At 37.4% G+C, this 27,531-nt stretch overlaps 1 protein-coding gene across 6 annotated transcripts in view; it reads left to right on the forward strand.

The window, feature by feature from the left end:
- ZBED1 (zinc finger BED-type containing 1) overlaps nt 1-27,531 on the forward strand; it is a 180,701-nt gene that overhangs the window by 90,585 nt on the left and 62,585 nt on the right. For all 6 annotated transcript variants that reach the window (XR_011136614.1, XM_068922158.1, XM_068922140.1 and 3 more), the window contains exon 4: nt 21,375-21,476. Coding sequence is in view for 5 of the 6 variants with exons in the window: in XM_068922158.1 (XP_068778259.1) it covers nt 21,375-21,476 (102 nt within the window). In the remaining variant the exon portion in view is untranslated. The remainder of the gene's footprint in view (nt 1-21,374; nt 21,477-27,531) is intronic.

Consider the following 27,531-nt stretch of genomic DNA (forward strand, 5'->3'; position numbering starts at 1 on the left):
AGAATATGGGTGTTCTTCATTAAGGCATGTTTGCTCATCTTAATGAGCTGTGTGAATCTATTAAGTAGGGAGGCTTGACTTGAATTGATTTGCTTTGTTTAAACATGCTCTAGCTTTTGCTCATGTATATAGCTCATAAAAAAGAAACCTGTTTGAATTTAGCCCAGTATCCCATGATGACTACTTGGATGTTCTGTCATAGCCAAGAGCTTTGAGTCTAGGATTTTGCTGGCAGCACTGCAGCTGCAATAATTAGAATGATATGGAAAACTGAATGACAATTTGAAAACCGAAAGGACTATTGCAACTCTGACAGTTCAGAGATTGCTGACTAATGTCCATTCAATGTGTGTAGGTGAAATTCACGATGCTTTACTTTTTAAAGTAATTAATATGGATCTAATCTATTTCAGAAACCATTCTTTAGTTTAAATACATAGGTAGGAGGTTTATTTGAGTGTTTTGTTTAACCAATCACTTAAAGAGTCAAGTAGAATTTTTAGTGAAATTAATTTTACTTTGTTAATATTTACAAAGGCCTTTGAAGATATTTATTGCCATATATTTGTTAGATTTTATTCATATGGGTTGAAGAATGACCCATTTTTTGTCTCATAAGCAAAAAGTATTTCTACAACTTTCTGGACCTGTCAGTAGTATTTTTTTCCTGATCGGAGCCCGCAAAGGCAGATTTATTGGATTTTCAATAGCTCCTGCTGGAACTATGTACTGAATAAGTATGAATACTGTGTGTCATGAATTTGGATCCTTCAAATTATCTAAAACTGTCATATAATTAATAATAATAATAATAAAGCACAATGTGAATTTGACATGCACAAACTGCGGCCTTAATTCAGTGAGTGGGGATAGCAAACTTTTTTTGACCTGATTTTTGGCTGGAACACAGTCAAGAATGTTGTATTCAGCACCTTCTCTGAGGCTGAATTTAGATTTCTTAGTTGTGATTATTTTCAGTGAAAGAATAGTTCATTTTTAAATGCAAATATTTTCAGTTTTAAGATTTTATTTGCCCACAGTCTAAATAATTCCAATTCCTGTGATGATAACTATTTAGAGATTGAGAATACTAGCCTTTCATCGGAAAGTATATCAGTGAGTGTATTAAACTTGATTATATTTCTGCAATTTTTATTCCTCTTTTAATATAAATTCTTGTTGAATTGTTGGTCTAGCCAGTGCTTTAGGAAATCACAGCAGCACAGGACAAATGGTTATAATCTAAAAATTGGCTCTTTTATGTGGTTGATTTTAATGAATCAACAAAAGAAAATCTACTTGCTGTGGTGAAGTGATCTGTAATCTTAAGAAAGAAGCAATTGTAAAGAAAAATGAAGTCTGAGAGCGCATCTTTTTCTAAAACTAACATGGGTTATATTACTGGTATATTTTTTGTCAATATACATCTGTATATCTGATGTCATCGAAGAATAAGGAAAAATGTCATTGCTGAATAATTTCTGGTAATTAGCTTAAAAAGAGACAGATTTATGGAGGTGCATGCTATTTTGAGCAACCAGTGATTGTACTAGATACACCTCATAGACAAACTTTAAGTCTTCTGTTTAACAATAGGTTCACCATCCTGTCATCCAGGTGGTTTGATAACCCTAAAAAGATGATTTTCCACTTTTGAGAGAATGTTTGAAAGTTGTGCATATGTTTTTTATGCATTTGGGCAATCAATCAATTTTTTTACTTGGCTCTCTTCCCAGCTGCTGGTTGCCTTTACTAGTTAATTTTGCATTGAACAAGCAAATAAATATAAGGTAGTCTCTGTTTTGATTGTCATGTTTTGAATTCTTAACAACAGCCTAAAGTATTACAGCTATATCCAGTCCACATATTGTGGCAAGTCTTGTGAATTAATTTCAGTAATGAATATGAGGAAAATGCTGCTAAAACCCTGCAGTACAGCTCTGATATATTTTCATAGCTATGTACTCTTTAAGAATATTGCCTTGTAGCTTTCATGTAATGATGATTCGTTTTTCTGGAAATTAAGGAATATCAATTTAGCTTGTTTCTTGGTCTATTTCCAAACAGCAGAGTGTTTCCAAAAAGAATTGGTTTTGACCTGCACTGTGGCCCCCTTGACTCTCACACAGTGTGGGTAGCTTAAAAGGCAAACCCAGCCATTGATTGGTTTGGCAGATATTGATATATTGATATAAAGGCACGCAGGGCCCAGATACTGTACGTAGCATGGAGCCTAGCCAAGCAGGGATGCACAGGGGGCACGTGTGCCCTGGCAGGGTCAATGTGGATGCAGAAACCCCAGGAGGAGGAAAACAATTAATATCACATCAACAATTAACATCACTAGGCCAGACGTGGACCACACTACTCTACAGACGCTCTGAAACTGAAAGTTGCTGCAGTTCTCTGGTGCAGCTCCCCAAAGCAGCCAAAGTTGGTTTCTGTTTTCCATTTTAATCCCTGTCACCTCCTTTCCTTTCAGTTGCTTCATATCTTTTTCATGCTTGATCTCATGCCAAGGTAAATTACTTGGAAAAGCTCAATAAAATTCTGGTCAACTGTTTCTGAGCTGCAGAAATGGTCTTGATGCAAGTCACTGGATACAATATGGTCTCTCCTGACATTTTAATGGCAGTGTTTGGCTTCAGGGGCTGGAGGGGGAGGTAGCTGTAGTTGGCAGGGTTAAATTTGGCCTAGGAAAAAAAAGGAAAAATTTGAACGCACCCCCAAATTACATACTTGTTAAATTGCTTGCTTCGCACTAGAATAATTTCGCTATTAACCTTAATAAATTGAGATAGCCCATAGGCTGCACAAAAGAAGTAGACAAGTCAAGGACGTGCCTTAACTCTTTTCCCATTGGCTACCATTCATTGTCTTTTCACTAATCCTTCTTTTCTAAAAAAAAAAAAAAAGTATCAAATAAAAAAATGTGACCTTAAGATTAAGGAAATCAAGGATGCAGACATACTTTAGGCAGTCCACTGCAAGATCAAAAAATAAGCAGCACATTAAAACCCTTAAATCTCTGAATATACATATCTTTTTCAATGACATTCAGAAAATTGGACTTAAGGCAACAAGCTATATATATATGTGTGTATACACACACACACACACACACAAGGTAATAGAAAAACTGGGGAAAGTGTAAGGGAGGATCAAGGAAACGACTGAATGGTTGCAGAAAGTGCCTCAGAGGGCAGCTTAGGTGTTACCCAAGTATTTGCTAAGCGTATTTGCTTATGCACGGCTCTGCATCAATTCCAGACCAGAGCTGACTTGCATCCTGCCAGTTTAGACCCCAAGCAAAAAATCTATGTTCAGTTTCTGTCTAACCCTGTAGATTTTTCCTGCAATAACCCAGTCAATTGTCATTAACTTTGAGAGAAAAATACAAAAGGTACTAAAACTAAAGGGCCTTTCACAGCTATGGAGAAAAGCATAAAAAAATAAATGGCAACAAGTCAGAGGGAGCTGAAATCTAATTGGTTTTAATACAACATTTCTAAAGATTAAAAATGTGATCATATGATGTGTGATCTCCTGTGAAGACCAGAATCAGATCTGAAAACGCAGGTGGTTATTTTCTTTGTTCCTCAGTTAAAGGCAGACCAGATCAAATGACAATTTACCTTTAATAACAATAGTGATAAAACAGAAGCACAAATTACAAGAAGTTGTGGATATTCTATTTCTTCTAGCCTTAGATCAAAATAAGCTACCTTTCTGAAAGAGAGGTTTCTAGTTCCGAAATATAAAGTAATGAGCTCCTTGGATCTTTGAGAAAACTCTTATGATATGAACAAAAAAAGATATAGACAAAGATCGTTAGATGGGTCGGTAATAACAGGTAAAACTCTTTCATTTTTCAACATTATAGTAGAATGATAGGTGCAAAGCATGCAGTCACTTCTAAATAATTTTCATTATATTTGGACACCTGCTCTCATAGGAAACAACAGTGTAATGCCAGTTTCTACTCCTCTTCAAGATTCCTCTGACAAATGTAAAACTAGCTAGAACATTTACTTTCTCAGTATTTGTAAATTACACGTAGCTGCTAGAAATTAATAACATCAACCAAAAAAGTAGGACTTCTAAATGTTTTCTATTGTTCTTGCCATTTTTATTTACTCTAACTATGTAGGAAAATATTTATATACTCTTATTGCTGACACAGGCAGTGAAGGGAGGTGACCCTCTAAAATTTCCTTTGAAAGAGGCCGCCTTTTTCTTTTGATTGTAAAGAAGTTGAAGTGTCTCACATCAGCACTGAAGATGGATATGTAGAGTTTGACCATGGGAATGCTCTTTGGAGAGCAGGGATTTTTGCAGATTTCCTTGTGATATTTCTTGTCCTGTCCTACCGTGATAAAATATCTGTTAATTTCAGTAGGAATAGAGTTATGTCGGCACTGAGCATATGGGAAAAGTGCTCCAAATGAATTAAAGTGGCAGAGAGAATGCAGAAAGAATACCCATTTCTAAACAGTTACACACTGACTTCCTACCTACTAATGAGCTAATTAATTCATGTTTTTATTAGATTGTAAGAAGGACTAAAAGCATTTTGTCTCATTGTTTTTATCATTCAAACTTCTGATGATAAACTTCTTAAGTACTGTTTTCAGACCATTACATACAAGACTTGCAGTTAATGTATAACTGACTATAATTTTCAAACAACTTATGCTTGTTTCTCGTATGCATTTCATTAAAATGCTTTCAAACATAATGGAATTTCATTACAGAAAAGCAGAAAACAAAAAATGCATTTACGCAGCCTATTTATTGTTCGCCTGTTTATAAACATGAAAAGCATTTTCGAATCAGTAAGCATTTTATCAAGTAAGGATATGTCCAAGAGTGACATTGCTGGCATATACTGAATCTCATAAAAGGTCAGAACCGGACTCCCAGCCTTTGTTGGGGGAGGATCGGCTATCTTGACTTTTTAGTCACAGATGAGATTGGATGACAATGACCTGTTTAATGTTAAACTAGTCACTGTGAGATCCCCTAAATCTAAAAGATGCTGGAAAAGGAATATATAGTAAAATGTATGTATGAAAATTAGCACAGAGTCCAGGATCAAAAGAGAAGGTCATTTGACATCAGAGGAAGTAGGACACGAGCTAGCAAACAGTTGGGACAAATGTAGTTGTCAGCCTTGGGCAGAGGGATTTCGACTACCCACCATGGATAAAGTCAAGCAAGTTTACACAGAGGACCGGGGCAGGAATCATCTAAACATTAGAAAAGAAGATTGCTTTTAGTGGCAGTTGCAAAATATGAAGTAATTGTGCAGGGAAACTTTGATTTGCCAGCTCACTCTCCCATTGTAACCGAGAGTATGGTAGAGAAGGGTGTGATAGGAAACTGGAAAGATAAGTCAGAAGTCAAAAGGGATATGATATATCCATGGAAATAGGGATATGACATACACATCAGTAGGATAGTGTGTAATAGTGTCAAGGAGAGAGAAGTACAAAAAATTGTAGAAATATAACAGAGGCTTCAGTTTTCGTTCTTGAGAAAACTGTCAACATTTTCTGTTTCATTACTGACGTATTTTCGGTTTTCACCATTTTGTGAGAAATTTAGCAACTTTTACCTCAAAATAATGCCCTTACCTCTGCCCTCCCATATTTCGTTTTATACTCCCCCAAAGATCTAGCAAAGAAGAAGGAGCAATGTATTAAAAAGTTGCCAAGATGCGTGGAGGTGACTTTTACTGCATGTCCTATATGGAAAACAAAGAGCATGATTTGAATGTGCCTGTCATAGTTGATTTTTCCCTCTGTTGGCATGACGACACTTTAAAGAATTTTAATGGCAGACTTTCTAGTGTGGCTTAGCTGAATGTTTCAATATTAACTTTTAATAATCTCAAGTGCAGCTCTCTGTAGGGTAATGAAATTCAGCAGAAATGTGCTGCACTAATAAGCTTCAAACTGTTAATATTTAGGTGACTTTTGCCTGTCTGGTATCAAAAGCCTTCCCTCAACCATAACATAATATGAGTTTTCAGCTATAAACGAGAGGCTCATCATTTAAAAATAAGTACAAAAAGAAGGGCACCAGAGTATTCAGTGATATTAGGATGACTAACGGTGACAAATATTAGCTACTGCTATAGTGGTTTATATTTTCAAATACCTGTGAAAAAGAGAAACAATCCTAATCAGTGGTGTATACTTTAATGAAATTGGGAAATATTAGTGCCAACTTACATTGAATTCTTTCTAAAATATTGGGTACCATCCTGTTCTGCATGTTCAAGAAAGGTGAACACAAACTGAAACAGATTTTAGAGAAGGATTTTTAGGGTGAACAGAGAATTTGCTTTAACAAAAAAAAAAAGAACTTGGCTTGTTTTTTTTCCAAAAAAGCTAAATGTGAGAGACGACTCTCTTACTACCCATAAATGTATCAGTGGGGCAAATACTAGACACAGTAGAAATATACTTAAAATATAGGAGGAAGGAAATATACAAGGAAAATGTTCTCCCAGAAACATTGTGGTATAAACTAGCCATAAACACATTTAGGCTAGAAGTAGCCCACCAGTTGGAGAAGTATGGTTATGGCCTGGGTTTCCCATAATTGCTGGAGAAAAAAAAAAAACTCTTTCTAAGATGGACACTGATGAGTTTATGAAGGGATATGAAATCATGTTCTTTGATATACGTATGATCTATGATGTCTTTCCTGCCCACTCCATGCTTCCTGAGTTTAACTGAAAAGATATTGCTTGTACATAACCTTATACAGTACAATAAAAATCAGAGTCCTCCAGCGATTTTGTCCTCTCTTCCATAAACCTATGCAAAAACCGTAAGGGTTAGATAACATCTTTTTATTGTTTATGATTGCAGTGATTTCTATAGCTCAATCAAGACTGGTGCTCCATTGTGCTAATAGAAGAAGGCGATTAAAGAACTTGAAGTATATAGTTTACCACTAATTAAAATATGAATAAAATATATATAAAATTAATAAAATTAATTTATTAATAAATGAATAAAATTTAATTATTAAATAAAAAATAAAATTAATTTATAAAATTGCCATTGTATTTTCACTCATAAGAGTTCATAATAATTATTTGTCACAGGGCAATTTTAGCATTTCAACAGAGAAAGAATTCCTTACTAATGTATATAGTTATTTTGCAGTATTTAACCTTTCTAGCTAAAGTCTGGCCATTTTGCTTACAGAGCTGTTTGAAACCTTGGGTTCAAGTATCTCTCAAAGGCTCAAATAGCACTGAATACTTTCACCCATACTACCAAAAGCTAATGTGACATTTTAATGAACTGAGGACAGAAACTGCTGGAATAAATGTGTTATATGGTCGCAAAACCTACATCTTTGCATGGTCTGATGATTTGTTAATGCTTTTTCAAAGTTCATAACGAGTTTTCCCAGTGCATTCTTTCTAGGTGTATTGGATAATGTGATATGAACTCTGAATAAGAATTTTTTCAGTTCTGGGCTTTATTTTAAATCTGATAGTCTTACCATTTGTTATCATCATGGACTAAGTATTTGTATCTATCAGGTCATCCTTGTACACATTAGTATTTTATCTACATTGCCTTGCAAAAGTGTCAAGCTGTGAACAGATAACTGAAAGACGTAGCATTTGTTATGCTAATATGTTGTTATTTGACTATGTTTTTTTACACATGTAGCTCCTTTTGCTTCAGATAAATCCCATTAAACTCTAACTGCAATAAGGGCCTAAGGGAGTCTCTCTATTTATAGGTAAAATCACACCTTTTTCTATTCTTTTCTAATTGTGTGACATTTTAACTATATAAGTAGTGTTGCAGTATAATCTTTCCTGACTCATTTGGATACTTAGGTCAGGATTTTTCATGACTCATAACATTTCTAGGATTATCTGTTATGAGGCTCCGTGGTCCATGTTTTCCTTTCCAAATGTTTCAGATCTGCTTAAAATGTGAAAGTGATAAGTTTTGGTCACTTGGGCAATATTAAGGCTTTTGCTGCTGTTTCAAACAAGAAAATGAATGATGTTGAGAAGAATACATTTTAAAAACATTTTAATCATTTATTTATATTCTAAGGAAATTAAATTAGTACATCTGTGTATGATCCGGTGTACTTCAGGCTAAACCAGATAGGCTGTTTGACCTGTATTTTATTTTGAAGTTACAGTGGCAGAAGCTTAAATTGTATTAAGATTTTCATTCTAAATTCAACTTCCATCTTGCTCATGCGTTTTCAGATCACTTCAGCTTTTAAGATTTTTACCTATGATGTATTATGGAATTGATATGTCACTTATCATTTTTTACAAGGGCATTTCTAAAAAATATTGCATTCTGAGTCAAACTGTTTTTAATAGGTGGCTTTATCAGACTGACCATAGTATAACAGAAAAAGTATTCAGCTGATCTTCGAGAGAACACAATGTTCTTGACATTGTATAAATTGCAGTCATAAGTTTTTCTCTTTTATTAGACATCGGTCTCTATGCTAATAACCTGGTCTTCTTTGCCCTCCTGTAGTTAAAACAAATAGTTATAGTTTAAAGTGACAGATATCTGAGTCTTCGCTATTTATCCCAGGAATTAATGAATGACATAAATTTTTCTTGAAATGTCTATTTCTGGCCTCTAGGATTGCTCCAAATATTCCATAAGTACTAGAAACATACTCCTTCCCCTTCGTTCATTCTGCTTTCATTGAAAAGCTTCAAAAGATAGAATTCTATTTTAAGGAAGAAGATATCATTTACATCCTTCCTCTGCGTCCATAAGCAGAAACAAATCTTAAAGAGTGGCTGAAAGAATGTAAATATGAAACTGTACTGGAGGGAAATGGAGAAGAAGTGACACAGAGCAGAAAAGATGTTGCTCTCGACTTCTGCTTTAGGCTAAGCTATCCTGCCATGTATTATGCAAAATGCACCATAATCCTGGTTCCAGAAAAAGAATGGGGAGCATAAACCGGTCGTTCCTAAAAGGGGGCTCATTTCAGTCATAAAAGTACTAGTTAGGAATGCAAGTGCTAAGCGGAATAAGAAACTGTGCTGGTCATGGGTAGAACAATTCCAATGAAGCTAGAAGAGCACGGAAAGACTCTGCTCTGGGAATGGAGTACAAATATCTCTTTCTCAAAGTTGTGGGTAAAACATAACTTGCAACTTTTGGAATCTTCCGAATGGTCACCCACACACCTCAGTGGAACACTTTTTGCCTTTTAGTGTTTGCTGCTTACTCCAACTGAGGCAAGAAATTTATTAGCTTGATATTGTATCTACAGTTCTCAGTGATAAAGTAGGTGGAAACATTCGGAATTGTCAGAAATTTTTTTCAAACTGTGACATTCTTTGCTGATGTGCTCATTGAGTATGCAGTTTTTTAAAGAGATTTTTAAAGTCCTTTCACATTAAAATAGTATAACATCATAGTTGTCACAACTTATGTAGAGAAAGTGTAACTACTTTTATGTTAAGGAAATATACCTTAAAGAACTGTGCTCAAAAAGGGCTGGATCAGAGCTAAAAAATGTAGCAATCTGGAACAATGCAGTTAAGCATCTTAAAGGGATTCTTTTCTGTTAGAAATTTAAATCACCTAAAAAGCATTGCCAAGCTGTAACAAGTCCTTTATTGCACAAAAACAAAATGATGTGGAAAATAAATATTGCCCTCCAGCAAAATTGCATTCCAAGTTGCCCAAATGTCTCAAATTGTTCTCTGTTCTCTCTGGCTCAGGCTTCCCTTTCTTCCTCATTTACTTAGCTGAGGTAAAGGCAAAGAGATTTCTTAAGAGAAAAAGAGTGCAATTGTTTCCAAACTAGGGAAAGGAAATACGGGTGATCATTTTACCTTTTTTTGCCATGTCTTCAAGAAAGGGTGTCATTCTGCTTCGCCTCTTTTTCTCTGGGATGGATGGATGTTTTAGAACAGGAGTGAAGGCTGAATACTGTGGGCAGTCATTCAGACAGATTGTTTGGATGTGTATTATGGATGCGTGTGCCTATCAAAAGGGAGAAGATTACAGCTTTCTCACTATAAAGTCCTGAAATGTCTCAGATCTGTTATTACACACATACTGAACCAGCTGAGCAGAGTCAGATGAAACTCTGCCTAGATAATATCAGGCGGGTCTATACTCAGGAAATACCAATAAACTTGCAACTGATGAATTTAAATATTTATCCAAGGAGACAGGGAACACAGAAATACTCCAGTGGTTGTCATGAACAACTCTGCACTCCTTTGTTTGTCACACAGGATAACTACTGTTGTCTTCCTTTCTCATTAGAGGAAAGGAAAATACAACCCTGGCCAGACAGGCTTTCTATAGCTCAAGATAAATAGTCCTGTGGATAAAAAGTAGTATCCTTGTTTCTTGCTAGCTTCCCTCAGCTAGAACCTCATCAAGAAAGTATAGGTTCAGCTCAGTAACCAGCAGTGGTAGTGTCACGCTCGTCTCCCACAGGAGATCAGAAAGATGTGTTATACTGGTGCTAATCTGTGCAACGTTCCTGCAGCATCAGGCTCTCTCTTTGCTAGAAACAATATTCTATAAATAGGGGCACAGTTAAGCCATTTCTACCCTTTTTTTTTTTTTCAACCTCAGTGTAGGATACTCATTTACTTATTTTTTTTAGATTTTGGGGTGATATCTGCCTGAAATGTAATCATCCCTCTTAAATTCAGGTCATGATTTTGATCCCTTCTGGCCTCACTGGAGAGGGAACTTTGCCTCCCAGCTCTTACATCTAGCTAGTGCATTGTGCCACTGTGCTGTGCCTGCAGCGTGCTGAGAGCTGTGACCAGCAGCTGTGCAAGCAGTGTTTCTCAGGACAGTAGAAGATGATGGTTTGCTTAAGCAGAAACCTCCTGAAAGAAGATTCCTTCTTGAGGGCATTGAGACTGGGAGGAGAGGATGAGGTGAAGCCAAAGGGAGGTGAAGCAAATATGTATGAGGGTGATTGGATGGCAGTTAGTTCCTCCTTTGAGGATTTTGGAGGCTGAACAAAGTAGGACATTTAGTTTCTTGCACCCATTAGAGCTCTGGAGATGTGGCATAGGCAGAAGAGGAGTACAGGGTGGAGGGAGTCCCTTAGGAGAGTATGCCAGTGTTTAGGAGAGACTAACATTTGCATTCAGAACTTGTTTTGAATTGAAGCATCATTTGTATATTAGAGCCCTCTCAACGCCCAAGTGGCATCTGAACATTATCCTGTTTACATTCCACTAGCTACCACCACTGTTACAGTGCAGATGGCAGTATGTCTGCCTTGGGGTATCACTTGTAATAAGGAGTGAAGGTCTGCAGTTGCCAGAAACTTAATTATCAACAGCCAAGGGTCTGAAAAAGTAGAAAAATTAAATAGAGATAAATCACAAAGTGCTGATGGCTGCCATCCAAGTAGTTTGAAAGAGCCAAGCAACAAAGCAGCCAATCTGCTAATCCAAATATATAATTTGTCCTTAAATTATTTGGTGCTCTACCTGCCCTTCAAATATGTGTTGATCCAGAGCTTTATATGCAGCTAACCAAATTTACTTCTGTTCCAGAAGTGGTGGCTGAATAGATCTGTGACACTTTTTATAAACACTTTTACAGAGGAAGTACACAGCTCCTGTGCCTGTGAGTGTAACCAGGACTGGATTGTCGCTCTGTCTTAATGCGGCTACTGCTCGCCTGTTGGTGCTGGGGAAAGTGTGCTGCAGCAGCTTTTTCCCAGGCATAACTGACCTATTTCCCCAGGCAGAGGATCAGCTGCACTGCCCATCGTTGGGTGAGGGAGGGGAAGTGGAAAGGTGCTCACCAGCAGCTGCCTTTTGCACCGTAGCCTGCGCCAGGGCTGCTCGTGCAATGCACAGTAGCGAGGAGGAGGCTTTATTCAGTCCTCTGCAGATGCGCGAGTTGAGCTGAGTCCTAAACATAGACTTAAAGAGGTACTATGGTGGGTGAGAATCTGCTAAAAACAGTTAGGGTGGTTTCTATATGTTGTAGCATGCTGCACCAACATTTTGCATCAATGCCTTTTGATCTTGCAGTTCTGCTAATCTGGTGCTCTGCAGCAGTTCAAAATACAGCATTCAGATCCAGGCCTGCTGTTAAACTTAGTGTGCTAGAATACTATATTTGATTGCATGACAGTTATTATCTGATTTCTTTCCCAATATGTGTGGATTTTATCTTCCCTAAAAGCGCTAGTTCGGCATTAAGCAGAAATCAAAAAACCTTGTTAAGTGTTTAGATCCAGTATACTGCCAGCTGCAGGTCTCTACTCCCATTCTTCATACTTTCAGGGATCACAGCTATCACCATATTAGAAATAATAATCTACGGTGAGGAGAATTTCTAGCTTCTTCATTAAACTCAGATATTACATCAAAAAATGTAGCAAGAATAATTTCATACTTTGTTAATTCCCTGCAGAGGATGTAAAATTTGAAACAGTCTTGTCTTTCTGCCCTTCTGTTTCTTATGTAAGGAAAGGACTAAAAATCTAGTTTACCTATATTTAGGTTATACTTCAGTATAAACAGACTAACCAGAATTTATTCTTTCTCCCCGCCCTTGCTTAAAAGCTTGTCCCTGAAGGGTGTGCACCAAGGAAAAACAGTGCTGTGGCTTTTGCTTCAAAAAAGATAGACTTTTTTTACCTACTGCTGGTTTCCTCCCTGCTAACTAGACAGCAGATGTACACAAACATAGATGCATACATTTGTTACGCTTTCTACTGCAGCTATTCTTCTTTGCTTGCCAATCCAGCAAGCTTAGCTGCCATCACACTAATGCATTTTGCCTTACCTTGCTCCCCTTCTACAGATGAGAAACTGAGGCGCTGGGGAGGAGCCTTCTGCTGTATTGCAGTTAGCATGTTCTCCACATTCACAGTGAAAGAGAGAGGCTCCTTGAGGGGCCAGGGCAGAACATTTGAGCTGGTTCATACGTTATTGCTAGGGAAAGCATGTGCTCATGCATGCAGTCATGTTTATGCCTCTCATGTAAGCTGCTTTCTTTCTGTAGTGATCCTGAAAGTGTGCAGTTAATTTGTCAAGATGCCAAATAATCCAAACAAAACATGAAATAATCAAAGCTAAAATACACCAGAGCTCTATTGAATTAATATTGTTGGGTTCTAAGATAACTGCTTAGCAGTAGCTACAATGAAGGAAGGAAAAAGGGAGAATTTATTTCAGGTACTACTCAGTTTTCTGTTTTCAGGAGTGAATAGCTCAGGGGAAAGATAGAGGGACCCCGAAGCTTTGAGACTGGCAGTTTGAGTTTTTCTGAGGTCAGCAATAGTCATAACTACAAATCTTGTGTGCCCTGAACTTTTGGTCTCAAGCTTCCTATTAGTGGGGTCTTCTGTGATTAAGGCTAACATTTTCCAAAGCACCTAGAGAATCACTAGCCCAAATCCTACTTGCAGAAGTAACAAAACTAGATCCATGAAGGAGACTTCACAAAGCCTGGTGGCTACTGTGGTGAGACCTGGGGCTTGGGTACTTTTTGGGTGAGGACACCTTACAAGCCAGATTTCTTATGTACTGTTGGCACTCCTCAAGGAAGGCAGCTAGAGACTGGAGCACCATGCTTTTAAAACAAGTCTTCTGGCTGTGTTTGAAAATAAAAAGCTGGACTTCTCAACTGTACTCATACATACCAGAGATGGCAGATGCTTTTGGATCTTTGTGTCACCCTTGCAGTGGCATTTAAATCAGAGATAGGAGGAGACGCCTAAAAAAGAGAAAGGTGAGGTTTCGGTCACAACCATCTCTTTGGCATCTCCTGCTGGTAACTGAGGCCTTGCCTCAAAACGTTAAGCATGGGGGCTTAAAGTTCGTGGTGGCTGTTGTGTACCTAACTTCTATGCACCTAAGACAGTCACACACACACGCACATATACACACAAGCATTGTATTTCTCTGTGCTAGGTTTGCACATTCCCCTCTGAAGCCAAATGCCTGTAGGTGAGCCATTTATCAGGCCATTTTCCTAAATGCTTTAAAAATTTTCTCCCTATATTGCAGATCTCACTAACATTTTTTTATGAGTTTAGCTGATGAGAATATCACAATAAAGTCCAAAAACTGAATGGGAATGCAAAAACTAATCTGTGCAGGCAGTCCTTTCTCTAGAGCTGGAAAATAAAGGAAGGAATAAAGGACAGTGGGAAAGAAATATCATTTTCAAGCCTGATTTTTGAGCAGAAGAAATACTTAAGCTTCCTTTTTTGTTCACCTGACAGAAAAAGAACCCTCTGTGACTCCTTGCTCATTTGATTTGTCTTTCACTGTGTGAAATTCCATGTCAGTATGAGCAGGGAACTGTTATGAAAGATAATTGCTTTGAAGCCCCATCACTAAATATGGACAAGGCATTAGAGTGATCATGTTAAAAGTCATGGAGAACCAGAGAGGGAGACAGGAAGAGAAGAAGAAGAGAAAAGTAAGTAATAAAACAAGATTTGGAGTAAGCAAAGGTCTAAACTTTCCTAAAGATGACCTGATCTGAAAAGAAAGAAAAAACTTTATTATATGCATACGTTGGAAAATAAGAAGTATCTATTTGTGTAGAAATGAGATGAGAAAAGAAGTAGAGTCCCGTGTACAGCGCAGCTTCTGAAGTAGCAGTCAAGAGATCCTAGTTCTATTCTTGGCGTTTTATTCACCTGCACGTTTTCTTCCTAGCACTTTTGCTATGTGGTAAGATCTCTGCAGAAGACTAGTAGCTGCAAAAGCCTTGTGATTTATAGAGCAGCTGCACAGCTGCCAGTTCTCACCTGGGATGCACAGCTCTACTGTAGTTATTTTAAAAATGATAATGTCTTCTTGCACAGTTTGCTTAAGCTCAGTCTCAGTTATGTGATATATGCATATATCCAGACAAAACGCAAATACCACAACTATCTTTATCTTCTTTGACTGTCAGGATTCATTCATCAATTAGAGCAATGATATCTCAATTTTTATGTTGAGAAGTCACAGTTATTTCAGAGGCGTTCATCATACAAAAGGAATTTAAACACTCCCTTCAAGACTCCTTATCTTTTTCCAGGATGAATTTTCTTTGTGTTACCAACCTATCTGTGAGTCTTTGGCAAGATCCTCTTGGAAGTTCTCACTCTTTTTTTTTTTTTTTTTTCCTAATTTTGAGTACTGTGAATAACACTGAGTCATCCGCAAGCATGCCCAGTTCTCTATTTTTTCTTTCTTTCTCTGTTTGTTCATTATTAATTGAATCTGAAGGATGGGATTCAAATCACCTAATTTTTGAGCTTTACGATACACAGGTTTAAATCTGAGTCAGTGTCCCTAAGCTTCCTTTGCAGTCTATGGAAAGAAATAAGCAGATGTAGGACATGATTCATCTCCTCTTAAACTAGATTTGTGAAACAGGTCAGATGAATCATACCTTAGAAGCCCTCGACAGTCCTAAGCCTGCTTAAGCATGAAAGAGGGACAGCCTAGTGTCAGGTCTGGACAAAATGGAAAACCCAGCCTTTGCATCCCCATTCTCAGAGAAAAGGACGACAGCAATGCTGCCCAAGGTGGTTTGAGTTCCAGTACTATAACCAAAATAATTTCTCAGATATGGGCTGGCATGAGCTGGCACAATGAGTTACAGCAGCATACCTGTGTGGAAGGAGTGACTAAATTATATTCTGAAGAAAAAGGCAGCCATCAAAAGATTGCTAGGCCTTTTTTGTCCTGGCTTCTTTCATACGCATCTTTATATCCTTCTGAAAAGCCTTGAAATTATATAGGTGGCTCAATATCATAATTTTTGGCCTTGAAACCTCAGATGCATTGGAAACGTTCAAGTTCAGAGCTGAGAAATTTGAAAGAAATGATAGCTCCATTTACTTTGTAGAACTATACCAGTTTAATTCAGTTGAAGATTCAGCATCTTTTCTAGGAACACTCTTGCTCCTAGCTTGCTGTGAAGTGTATTTTCATTTTGTCACGTTACAAAAGCCTTGCTGACTTTGATCTTTCTTAATCATATACACTGTGGAGAATACTTTCTTTCCATTAAAATTTTCTGAATGGTCAAGACAATTCCATGTTTCCAAGGTTTTATAGGACTTGTGGCACATTTTTAGGGAACCCCATGGGTACTTTAAATGTTTACTAGTAAAGAACAGAGTTTTTCACAGCTCGCTTCTTTTATATTTACGATAACTATTTATTTTAAGCTATGTGTTTTGAACTTCATGTAGTCGAGAGGACTAAAAAATATCACTGGGAAAACTTCATTTTTTATCTCTCCTATTCCTTTTTGGCAAATAACTCTGTATTACTTCTAAAAAGTTCTTCACTTGAGTTTCATTCCTGATGGAGCGTGTCACTATGAGGACAGAATAAAGTGTGTGTCACGTAGGTGCCATATATTTTGAGGTTTAACATGAGATATAAGTCATGGCCTAGGGGTAACCCACTGTAAGAAGTTAATGTCATCCAAGAAGGAAAAGCAACATATCTGCAATTCACTAAATAAGTGATGAAAAGTATCAATATTCAAAACAAAAACCTATTCACCACAGAACAAGAGGAAAATGAATCTGAAAGTATGTCTATTAGCAATGAGGGCATTCTAAACCATCTTCTGTCTATAAATGATGAATCTTCAGATGCTCATTGTGAGCTCTTTTGTCTCCATAATGCAGACGGCATTTATCTGAGCCTCTTCTCTTGCACAGAGTTTGTGGTCCTCATGGAGGGAAGCAGGCATACCTAAGTATGAATGGAAGCAGTGTTGCCTTCCTTAGTCTTTGAAAAGAGATTTGAGAAGAGCCTCCACTGCAGCACGTTTTTGTGCCAAATAGCAGCTCCAGAGTGAAACTGATGCAGGCACGTTATCTTCCCTCAACTTTTCCAGACGTTCTGAATGGGGCTATGAAATTGTCAAAATTGTATTTACTTTCAACATGTGGAAAGCACACCAACAGATACCAGAAATGATGACAGAAAAGATCCCCAAAGTGGTCGCTCGCTGCAGTACAACCAAAGCAAGATTTCCCATCGCAGCAAGTGAGGGTGTCAGGGGACTGCAGTCAGAAACCTGGGTGATGAACACTTAAACCCATGAGGAGAGAGAGGGAGATGGCATATAATATGCAGCAAGCGTGTGAGAAAACTGTACATATATATAGCATATTTGCTTTCTATTACTCTATTACTCTGTTACGCTATTGCTCTATTACTTACTATTACTAACTGTGAATTCTCAGCTCCCTGCTGCAGCTCGCAGAGTTGCAGCTTTCTCCAGAATATGTACAATGTTTCACTTTTTAACATTAACAAACAAAGAAAATAAAATCATGATTGAAAATTGCTTTGATATTAGTAATAAGAGAAAGTCGATCCTGAGTTCTGATTTCTGCCCAAGTGGAGAGATGTCCATAATACTTTCACGGTGGTGGTTAGATTGGAATACAGAAAAAAGAGTGATTCCTAGGTGGCCTCCATCTTAATCTGAATCTGATCTAAATCAAAATAACATAGTCTTTGTGGGAGCCCCAACTATGCATTTTTCCAGTGTTCAGCTGATCAATGAGTGTCTCAGAAGTTTACGGTTACTGATCATTCACTGCAATATCTGTCCATTCTTTTTATTTCCTTCTGTAGCAGACCAAAATGCCTTTTATGCCTCTACAGTGCGGACACAGAAGAAATGTGCAACCAGAGTTAACTGTGCTGGCATGGGAAGTAAACAAGGCAAAGTTTAGATGATCAAAAGAGGTGTATCAATAATGTGAAGAACCAGTCAGATGGAAACGCAGCGTGAGGAGTTGACCCTGAAGGGGGAGCTTGAGGGAGTCTGAGAACTCCGGGTCTGTGTCAGACTTTCATAGCACTGGGGCTCCTGGCTCAGAAAGCTCTCCAAGAGCCAGCGAGTACCCTCCTATCATGTCCCCTGGCTTCAGTAAAAGTGATTAGGTGAGATGAGGGTGCCCAGTGCTGGAACAGGCACTGAAGTGTACAGGGGCTAAGGCGTGTCATGTTCTGTGAGCCAGCAGAGCTTTGTAGGATCGATATATCCTTATTGACTAGCAGCCAGAAATACAGTGTACCAGCTTCCCTGTTGCTGAAGGAAAATGCTGCAGAAGGATAAATAAATCAGTAAAAGAAAGCAGTTGGGCAAAGCAGCAACTGTAGTATCACCATATACATATTCATATCTGTTTAACGTGTGAGTAACTCTAGCCATCTTTTGGGGAATTATGCTCCATTTTTTATTGCCTAAATTTCTAACAACTGAGTCCTCAAATTACAGCAAAATAAGATTAAACTCTTTTTAAGAGTCTTAAAGATTTTTGCCAGTATCTGACAAAGACATAATTGCTTTCTTTCATTGGAAATATTAGTTAGATAAGAACAGGAGACCTATCCTCTACAAGGAAGAAATATTGGCACGTCTATCGTTGTAAAAGTACCTGAAAGCAAGGAAAGAAATAGAAGAAGGAGGGAGAAAATAGAATAAGTTAGAGATTAGAGTATTTCAGTAGCATTAGCTGTGAATATTCTGTATGTAGGTTCTGTTCCCCATTTTTATTCTTAAAGACATGCTGCAAAGCAAGCGAATCAGTTGGTTTTAAAAATCTATTATAATATTAAAATCAAAAGCAAAATGACCATTATTGTCAATCAATAAGTGCATGAATAATTTGAAGTCTAGTGGTCGACGAACTGGAGAAATAGTATATTTAAATATTAATTTTGGCATGTGTTTCATTCTGCGTGCTATTACTGCACATCTTTACTCTTTTGCTCACACCTACTCTACACAGAAAACGTCTTGCTATCATTGTTCCTGAAAAGTTGTTCAAGATACATTGCTAATTAAAGTTCAAATTTGATCCTGTGTTCACATGATTAAATTCTATGCTTTATTAAAAGATATTAAGAAAAAAAATCACTTTGCTAGTAAATTTGTCCAAGCTTTAGAATATTCTAAAAAATGACCATTGTCTTTACCTTCCAATTCTTCAGTATGCTACTAGAAAAAAGAAAAAAAAAACCCTCAGTCTATAGGACAAAGAAGAAATTTGGTATCTGTTCACAGCTCTACAATTGATTCACCACATACTTGGAGCCTTTTTTCTGACAATCTCACTAGAATGAAGTGGCATCTGAGTCAGTAAGCAGTTCATTTTGGTGAAACTCCCTCCCTGGCGAGGAAGCATGATGCAGGAATAAGCATGAATAGTGACTTTGGCCATTAATGTTTCTGCCCCATGAGCAAAAAGAGAAATTTTGGGTTTGATTTGTTTGATTGTTTTTTCTTTCCAAAGCATGTTCTGATCTTTTGATGGAAAGTATTTCACAGATACTGAATATGATGACACACTTCCTAAATAAGCAAGTAAATAAGCTTAGTAATAATAGTATTGCCATAGTATACCATTTGTCTAGGCAAAATACAGTCATGAGAAAAGACAACATTTAAGGGATGGGAGACGGTACTGGTCAGCACGAAAAGCACTTGTTTTGCCACAGTAGTTGCCTAACCACCGTCTAAATTACTGTAGGCAATGCAAAAAAGGGCAATTTTGAGGCGAGATGAGAAGAGAGATTAAAATTTATCTTAGTGAATGTCTGCAGGCAACTGCTTTCCTTGCACACAGTGGCAGTGGCAAAATCCAGGAGAGAATAACGCTGTCACAATCCTCAGAGGTGTTGAAGAAGTGACTGGATCCTGCACTGGGCCACAAAATGCTGGTAATGAAGGAAGTCCCCTGTCTTCTGTACCTAGACGATTATTTTTGTATTAAAAGGCACTTCTCCATTGGTGGTGCGAGTGGCTGCCCATTAAGTTCCTGATCATTTTCTCAGATGATTCTACCTCGAAAAATAGAGCACCAACAGATTCTACATAAGGATTCACATAGATCTCTATTCCATTCGTTGTTACATTAGTTACTAATAAGTTAGTATAAACAGGTTTTGTGTATCTGAGCAATTACAGTGTCATTCATGTGGTTCTATATGGCTGCCAGGCCACAAGAGGAACGACCAAAATACCTTTGTTCTTTAACAGGAGTTAATGACTATTGCATTTCAGTACCACTTCCAGGTGCAGGACATCAATTAAATTAAACAAAATTGAAGATCTCCCATTGGTCTGTAGGGAGCTTAAGAAATTGTCCAATCCTATCCATGCGTAAATGTTGTTGAAATGGTATGAGTTTACAGCCATGTAGAAAAAAAAAAACATTGTATTTAAACTTTTTTTTAATTGGAACCTATTGTTTTTTATTTATTGAAAATGCTACTAGATAATTTATATAAATTCACTAAGACAGTTTTAATGGACTAATATTGTTTGGGGTCAAAATATGAGAGAGTTATTAAAGCTCTAAAGTGCACACAACAAAAGGAAATGTTCTCCTATAAAGGACTGTAATAAGCGCTGTGATTGTCTTTTGTTACTTAGCTTGCTGGTGTGTCTGCAGGCCTTGCTAAAGTCCTATTGTAAACATACTATAAAGAGGTGTTATAGGTGCAGCTTGATGGGGTGAAATAGTTTGGTGGGCACACCCATGGAGGGGGGGAAATAAGTAACAGAAAAGGTCTCTTAGCGAAGCCTGTTTGCTAAATAGCTTAATGCTTTCACCAGGTAGCTGGTGCAGCAACACCATGAGAGTCAGGGAGTGAAAACTGAACAACTGAGATAAGAGTAGCATTTTCAGATCTGATGGGTCCTAAATTCTTGGAGAATGTAGGTAATTTAAAAAAAAATTAATTAATTTTATTGAGTTCTAGTGAGGGTCTATGACTGACTAATACTTTGGAAGATGGATACTTTGTTAGATATACATTTTCTTAGAAAAAAACATATCAGCATCACATATGCTTTGAAATGTTTAGCAGATAATCTTGAAAATACATAGGATGGTATATTTGGCATCAGAACCACAAAGAAACATTTTTGTGTGCAAAATGGCTTCCCCTGTCTCCATTTTACTTCCATCTGCCATGTCTTGTTCACCTCAACTTTGGAGAGCTGCAGCCTTTTTTCCTAAGCAGTAGCAACAGAAACAACCAGCGGGACTTGGACTTATTTGCCCCATTTGATATCCCTTTTCCCTGCTGGTGGCAGCATTCCTCACATTTATGATGTGAAAAATCAGTAGCTTGAAAATAAAAAGAAATGAAGGAAGGAAGAGAGTAAAGAAGGAACCTTGTGAGGCTAGCCTCACCCATCATTTCCAAAAGTACCATATAGTTTAAAAATCTTTACTTTCTTTGTGACATTATCACAGGAGTCCCTCTTGTTGTATATAAGTGTATTTTTGTATCATTGTAAATGATTTACTTAACTCTACTTTGTTTTTGTTCATCTCCTCTTCTCTCCCAGTGGAGTTTTTATACTGTGATTTGGCTTCCATGAAGTCCATACGGCAATTTGTGCAGCAGTTTAGAGCAAAGAATTGTCCACTCCATGTCCTGGTGAATAATGGTGAGTTCTATTTTTTCTTCACATATCTGTAGGCAAAGATGTTGATAAACGGGGTTCTTGCCTATCACTTCACGTTTCAGAGAAATTATCTGAACCATTCAACAGCACACAATATGTCTTTATTAACAGAGAAGTCTTTTTAAGAGTTAAGTTGCATTTCATGAGAGATTGTCAGCTGAGTGGTGTTAGCACTTCAGTGCTACTCCTTCTTGTGATGGTACCACAAGTCTTGATCTTTTGTTGCGTTTTTTAGCTCTCCAGCACTAAAAATGATGCAATTGAACAAGAATTGGAGCTTCCTTTAAAAAAAAAAAAAAAAACAACTGTACATCATGGCTGTAGCAAAATCTGCCCTTTCACCTCACTTTACTTTCTTTTCTCTTATATTCTCCCTGTCCAAGCACAGGTGTTTGCCATGGCCTTATGGTGGGCTGGACTGGGGGGTTTAATCCAACTGGAAAGTAATCTAGCAAATTACCCAGCTGGCTCAGGGCAGTGACTACTCAGACCATGGTGTCACTGAAAAGTTGTCAATAAAGCTTTCCCCTCAATGGTTGGAGAAGAAGTAAAAAAAGTACAACATTTCTCTTGCATTCATAAAATTGTTAAATGAAGCTTGTTATTCTTAGGGATTTAAACTTTTGTTATTCATGTACTTTCCATCTAATTATGTTTTATAGCCACGACATTTTTGGAAATTGGCCTATACAGTAATTTTCCTCCAAAAAGCCCCTCGTGCTCTGTGTGCAGTTTCCTAAAGGGGAATTTTCACTTGTGTATTTAACTAAGGGAAAAACCTGCCAGCAACAATTTAGGTTCTTTTTGAAGCTTTTTGCTGTCATATGCTGAAGTTGTCATTTTCCCATTTATTTGCATGTATTTTTACTAAGGCATCCCAAAGAACCCTTTCTCTTTTCCTGTGCACCCTTCTATCCCAGTGAAAGCAAACGTGCTGCAAATAAATGATTTTTCTCTTTTGTTGATGCCTTGAAGAGCTCTCAGTAACACTACCAAATTTTGCAGTAAAAATTCGAGAGTGTTTTATTTCCTGACTGATGTGAAACATTCATGAAATGTTCAATTAAATGTTCATTTCTATTTGATTAGTCAAAGTAGCCCACCATTATTATTTTAATGGTACAATAATTAAAGGTACTGGATATTTAACCTGAAAAATCTTTCTAGTTTAACATGTCTGCTTTAACAGATACCAAGGGTAATGGTTCAGCTGTTGCACAGATGGGACACAAAACTACCTTTTGAGCAACTGGCAGTTTGCAGAGCACACAGTTTTTGGAACTGGGCATAGGTCTTGCTGCCCACAGCAGACAGCCCCACCTTCTGCCAGTTGCCTGCATGAGCCAAATTGGGGCCGGGTGCTGGGGGCTCAGGGGACCACCTGGGGCAGGCAGTGGTGGGACTGCCTTCCTAGGGGCTCCCAGAGACAATGGCACGGTGGGGAAGCCCTCTTGAGTGAAGGACGAGCTTCTGCCGCAGCCACTGTCTAAGCAGGAAGGATGGAAATCTCGCGTGGTGATAGTGTGTGCACTCACGTCCCCAAATATAAAACTGAGGGGAAGAACTGAAAAAAAAAAAATAGGATTGAGCTCATCAAGACACTCTTGTGGGAAGGGTGTTTATACATGGCAGTGCTTCGCTTGTTACCTTGATTTCTTTTTTCTCATTAGAGGAGGAAGCACAACACTGGTTAAACACCCAACTCAAAATGTTGCTTTAGATACATAGCAAAGACCAGGTTTTTAAAGCTGTTATTTATTTTCTGATTGGTTGCATGCGGGAAGTAGAAACCTGACTACTACAGCTAAGTACATCATAATCAAGAAATAAAATTACATGAAGACCAAAGATCTAGGCCCAAAGCCACATTTGAGAAAGAAGCTTGAATCTAATATTTGCCTGTATCAGTCTATATTTTTATGACCCAGGTGAAAGGCATTTGCTTTCACTCATGCTTGGTTACCAAATACTTACAATTGGCCAGATAGAACAGTTATTTAGGAAAATCCTTTCAGAAACTGCAATGAAATAAAGGATTCAACTCTGCTTTTTTTACTGAAGCTGTAACAGAATCACAGAAGTAATCATGTGCAAGCTGCTGTAAAGACTCCCTCATAATTAGGTTAGTCTCTGACCTTTACTTGACAAGTCACCAACTTCCACATCTAAAAGATCTTTCCCTTTATCTTTGTCCTTTTCTTTTTTTTGTTGCTTGTGTAAATAATCTGTAGTATTTAGTTTTGTTGATGATTCTTTAGTAAAAGCCCAGGTACTTTCTTGGTACAAGAAAAGAAAATGAACTTGTTTGATGAAGGAGTAATAGCCTGATCCAAAAACCTTTGAATGGCTTCTAGTGGCCTTACGTCAGTATTCAGTGCAAACAAGATAAATGCTGATGTCTGGGCTAACTGGTAAGCTTTTCCTTTTCCCTTTCCTTTTTTCCATTGATTTTTTCACTGTTAATTGATTCACTTAGGAAAAAGATTAATTCCATTGTGGACTGCAAGGCTGTAGAGACTACTCAGTCAAAAGCCTCCTTGCAATCGCTAGCCCCGCTGTCTCCAATAACCGCTCCCTTGGATATGGGCTCAGGTCCCTGGAAGAGGACAGTGCTTGCAATAATTGAATGTTTGATGGGGATGAGTTGTTGGGGCATGTTATCAGTGAGTATGTATGCTCTCTGTCAGAAAACTTTATTGTCAATAATGAAGCATTTTGCATGACTGATGGCTTGGAATAAGATTTCTTATAATGGTACAGTTCCTTTTCTTATGTCTGAACGTACATAGCTAAAATAGTAAGTTGCTTGATATCACCTAATGCTTTGTTATTTCTTACAAGTCTTGAAACTCTAGAGTTCTTGATATAGACAAGGTTTTGTTTAGTTTTGTTTTGTTTTTTGGCATATGGAGAGGAGTTTGCTGGCCAGACATCTGCAAAATGCATTTGTAGGCACTCATGTGCTTTTGAGAGTCTGACCCAAAGTGTGATGAGGCTAATGGAAAATTTCCATTAGGTTTTGGAAATGGGGCTTTGTGTGGGCCCTATGACATCTGAATCAGACCATCAGGAATCTAATAAGAATTTTCCTCTCCATCTGCACAGAATCAGGCACTTTATTATCAAGAACTATACCCTCTTCCTGCATTTAATGTAAAAATGTTATGCCAAGAACCATTACGTTTCATTTCTTTTCACAAGATATTAATATTATTAGATTGCTTCAAATTAAAATATTTTAAATTGGTTAATATAATTACATCTATGTACCTAGTGGTCTGTCTACGTCTTATGGCCATGAATATGTATACTGTATCTATGTGAAAGTATATGATATTTGATGTGGCTTGTGTGAGCCTAATAAACAGCCCATCATTGCCAAGTGACTAGGGGAAAGTTCTAACATAATACAGCGATGCAAACTGTGAAACTAACTTAGAAATATTATTAAAGACAGCAAATTTGGTGTGAGTTGCCATGTTAGGTAAATAATCAAAGCTGTGTATCTGACCTAAGACCATTGCAAATTCACTAATGTCCCAGGTCACTGATGATTTTTTTAAATTTTACTTGTTGCCCATAACTTGCCTATTTCAGGGATCTGGTTGGAAGTTAGTTTAGTAACAAACACATTAGTTTCAAAGTATTCTTCTCGAGCTAGACACCCAGATTCCACAGGAAATTCTGTAAGATTTAGGTATCTAACTGCTTCATGCACTTTAAGAAGTCTTATGTGAACATTTAGGGCTTTCAAACTGGGGAGAAGTACACAGTGGCCACCTCCTCTCTTTTTGTTATAGCTGATTTTAGCATTTACATTTAACTTTATAACTTCTAATTTGAAAGCAAAAATTTGGTTGAATGCGCATATGTTTTCAGCTGACAAATGAAGGCCTGTTGTTCCATTACTATGCTGTCTGCATCTGTAATGTACACTCTCAGCTCTTGATTTTTAAAATGAACAGAATATATTAAAGATGAAAATAGGGCATTGCATAAACATTTTTGAAAAATATAATGTGTTAGTGGTAGAAAGGGGAAAAAGCTTATGATACACAAAATTAATGCATTTCTCTGAGAAAGAAAAAAGAAAGTAATCTAAATAACCTGACAATAAGCCGGAAAACGATGGATGAAGTACAAGCAGTTTAGAATATTTAAGTTGACAAAAGGTCAGAAAAATGTTCCTTCTAGGCCAATAATTAACCATTGAGTGTCTATTTTAATACTTCTGCTTTTAACAAGTATAGTATCTTTATACAGTTGAAAAGAATTTAGTATATTACAGTGTCTGCAGCAGTGTAATTTTTATATGAATTCATTAAAATAGCATTGCTGTTAAGATGCATCCCAAGTCTACTATCTTCTTGAGGTTGCAAAAGGGACAGATAGCCCATAGCTGAGTTACTGTTTCATGCTAGAGAGATTTTTTTTCCAAATTGAAGTCAATCATTTTCTTTTGTATGCTAGAAATTTTTCTAAGCAAATTTTACATATGTTTCTGCTTACATATTTCTGCAGTACTTAGTGGTCTTAAATCCAACAGCGCTAACACGAAAATCACAACATCCTTAGTGATAATAGAGTAACTACAAATACCAAGTATATCTTATCTAATTCATTAACAATGAAACACCAGCTACCTTCTCTGTTGCAGTTCATGGAATGATTTGTACTTTTGGCTACAGCTTAGGAAAGGAGAGAGAGGTAACTACAGGGACATTTAGTATATTCCTTGACACATGCACACACAAAAAACTTTAGGAGATTTCAGTATATTATTAGCTCTTTGCAGGTGGATTACCGCTAATGTATATTAGATTCAAACCTATCTAAACAATTTTAAAATCAATACTTCTAAAGCACTGCCTGATTCAGAGGTTCATATTCCATATTTTCCAGGTCATCTGAGAAATCTCAGTCTCTTGATAGAGTGAATGAGTTTCTGCAAGCTTTCCTGTTTAGTTCCTATGGCACAATAAAAGCTCTCTATCTCAGTTGTTAAGTATGTGAAATATATATATTCCTTTGTGTTACCTACACAGAGTTCAGCCATGCGCAGTCCAGGCATAATCCTTTGCACAGATCCATTTAAACAGTCCCTTGGATGCTGTCATGGTTGATCACATAATAAATTTTTCTTGCATTTGAGTATTTGCAGATCAAATATTATGAAGAAATGTGAGATATGATGGGTAGGAACAAGTGAATGTATCAAATATAAGCAGTTTTATATCTATGTACATCATTCACAGCTATTGCTAATTAGTTAGATTAATAGTAACTTACATTATAGTAGTGGGATCCAGAAAAGATCCTGTCTCATTATTTGAGGTTGGAGCCAGCTCCCTCCTCTATAACAGCTGCAGTCCTGACAGACTATAAAATGAATAGAAAACAGGCAAACCACTAAGAAGCAGAAATTCACTGGAGAAGGCTTTGAGGGGCAGTTAGTGAGAAGGGTTGCTTTTGGCTTTGGTGGAACTTGGATTTCATCAAAAATGCTTTTTCTCCAGTCGTATAGGAAAGCTTTGGTGAACTCGGCAACTGATATCTCATGAATTGATTACCACATCATCTTTCCTCTTTACACTTTCTTGAAGACAGACTAGAGCAATTTGTAGTCAAAGCTGAAGTGGAAGAGGTCTAGAGGGAGAGGGAGAAAGAGAGCGGGGACACACAGAAGGGCAGAGTACTTGACTTGTGTGTAAATGGGTGATAGATAACAGACATCATGAGAGAGCTGGGCCTTGGAGAGATAATAAGAGCTGGAAAAGGCAGTTTAAGGGGGTTTAAAATGGATATTCCACGAATGATGGGCAGAAGGGTGCTTTCCTGTAATATTCATTTGTTCTAAAATTATGAGATAATCAGAGCCAGATTTTCTGAGGAAGCTCAGTACATGACAGGTGCCATTTAGTCAGATTTTTCAGAAGGTATTATCTTTCTGAGAGAGTTGACTGTAAATTATAGGGAGACTGGCTCATCACATACTGCTGTTTAAAGGTATTAGATACCTTATTAGATATTAGGAAGT

The sequence above is a fragment of the Struthio camelus genome, chromosome 1, assembly GCF_040807025.1.
Source record: "Struthio camelus isolate bStrCam1 chromosome 1, bStrCam1.hap1, whole genome shotgun sequence".
In the NCBI taxonomy this organism is placed as follows: domain Eukaryota; kingdom Metazoa; phylum Chordata; class Aves; order Struthioniformes; family Struthionidae; genus Struthio; species Struthio camelus.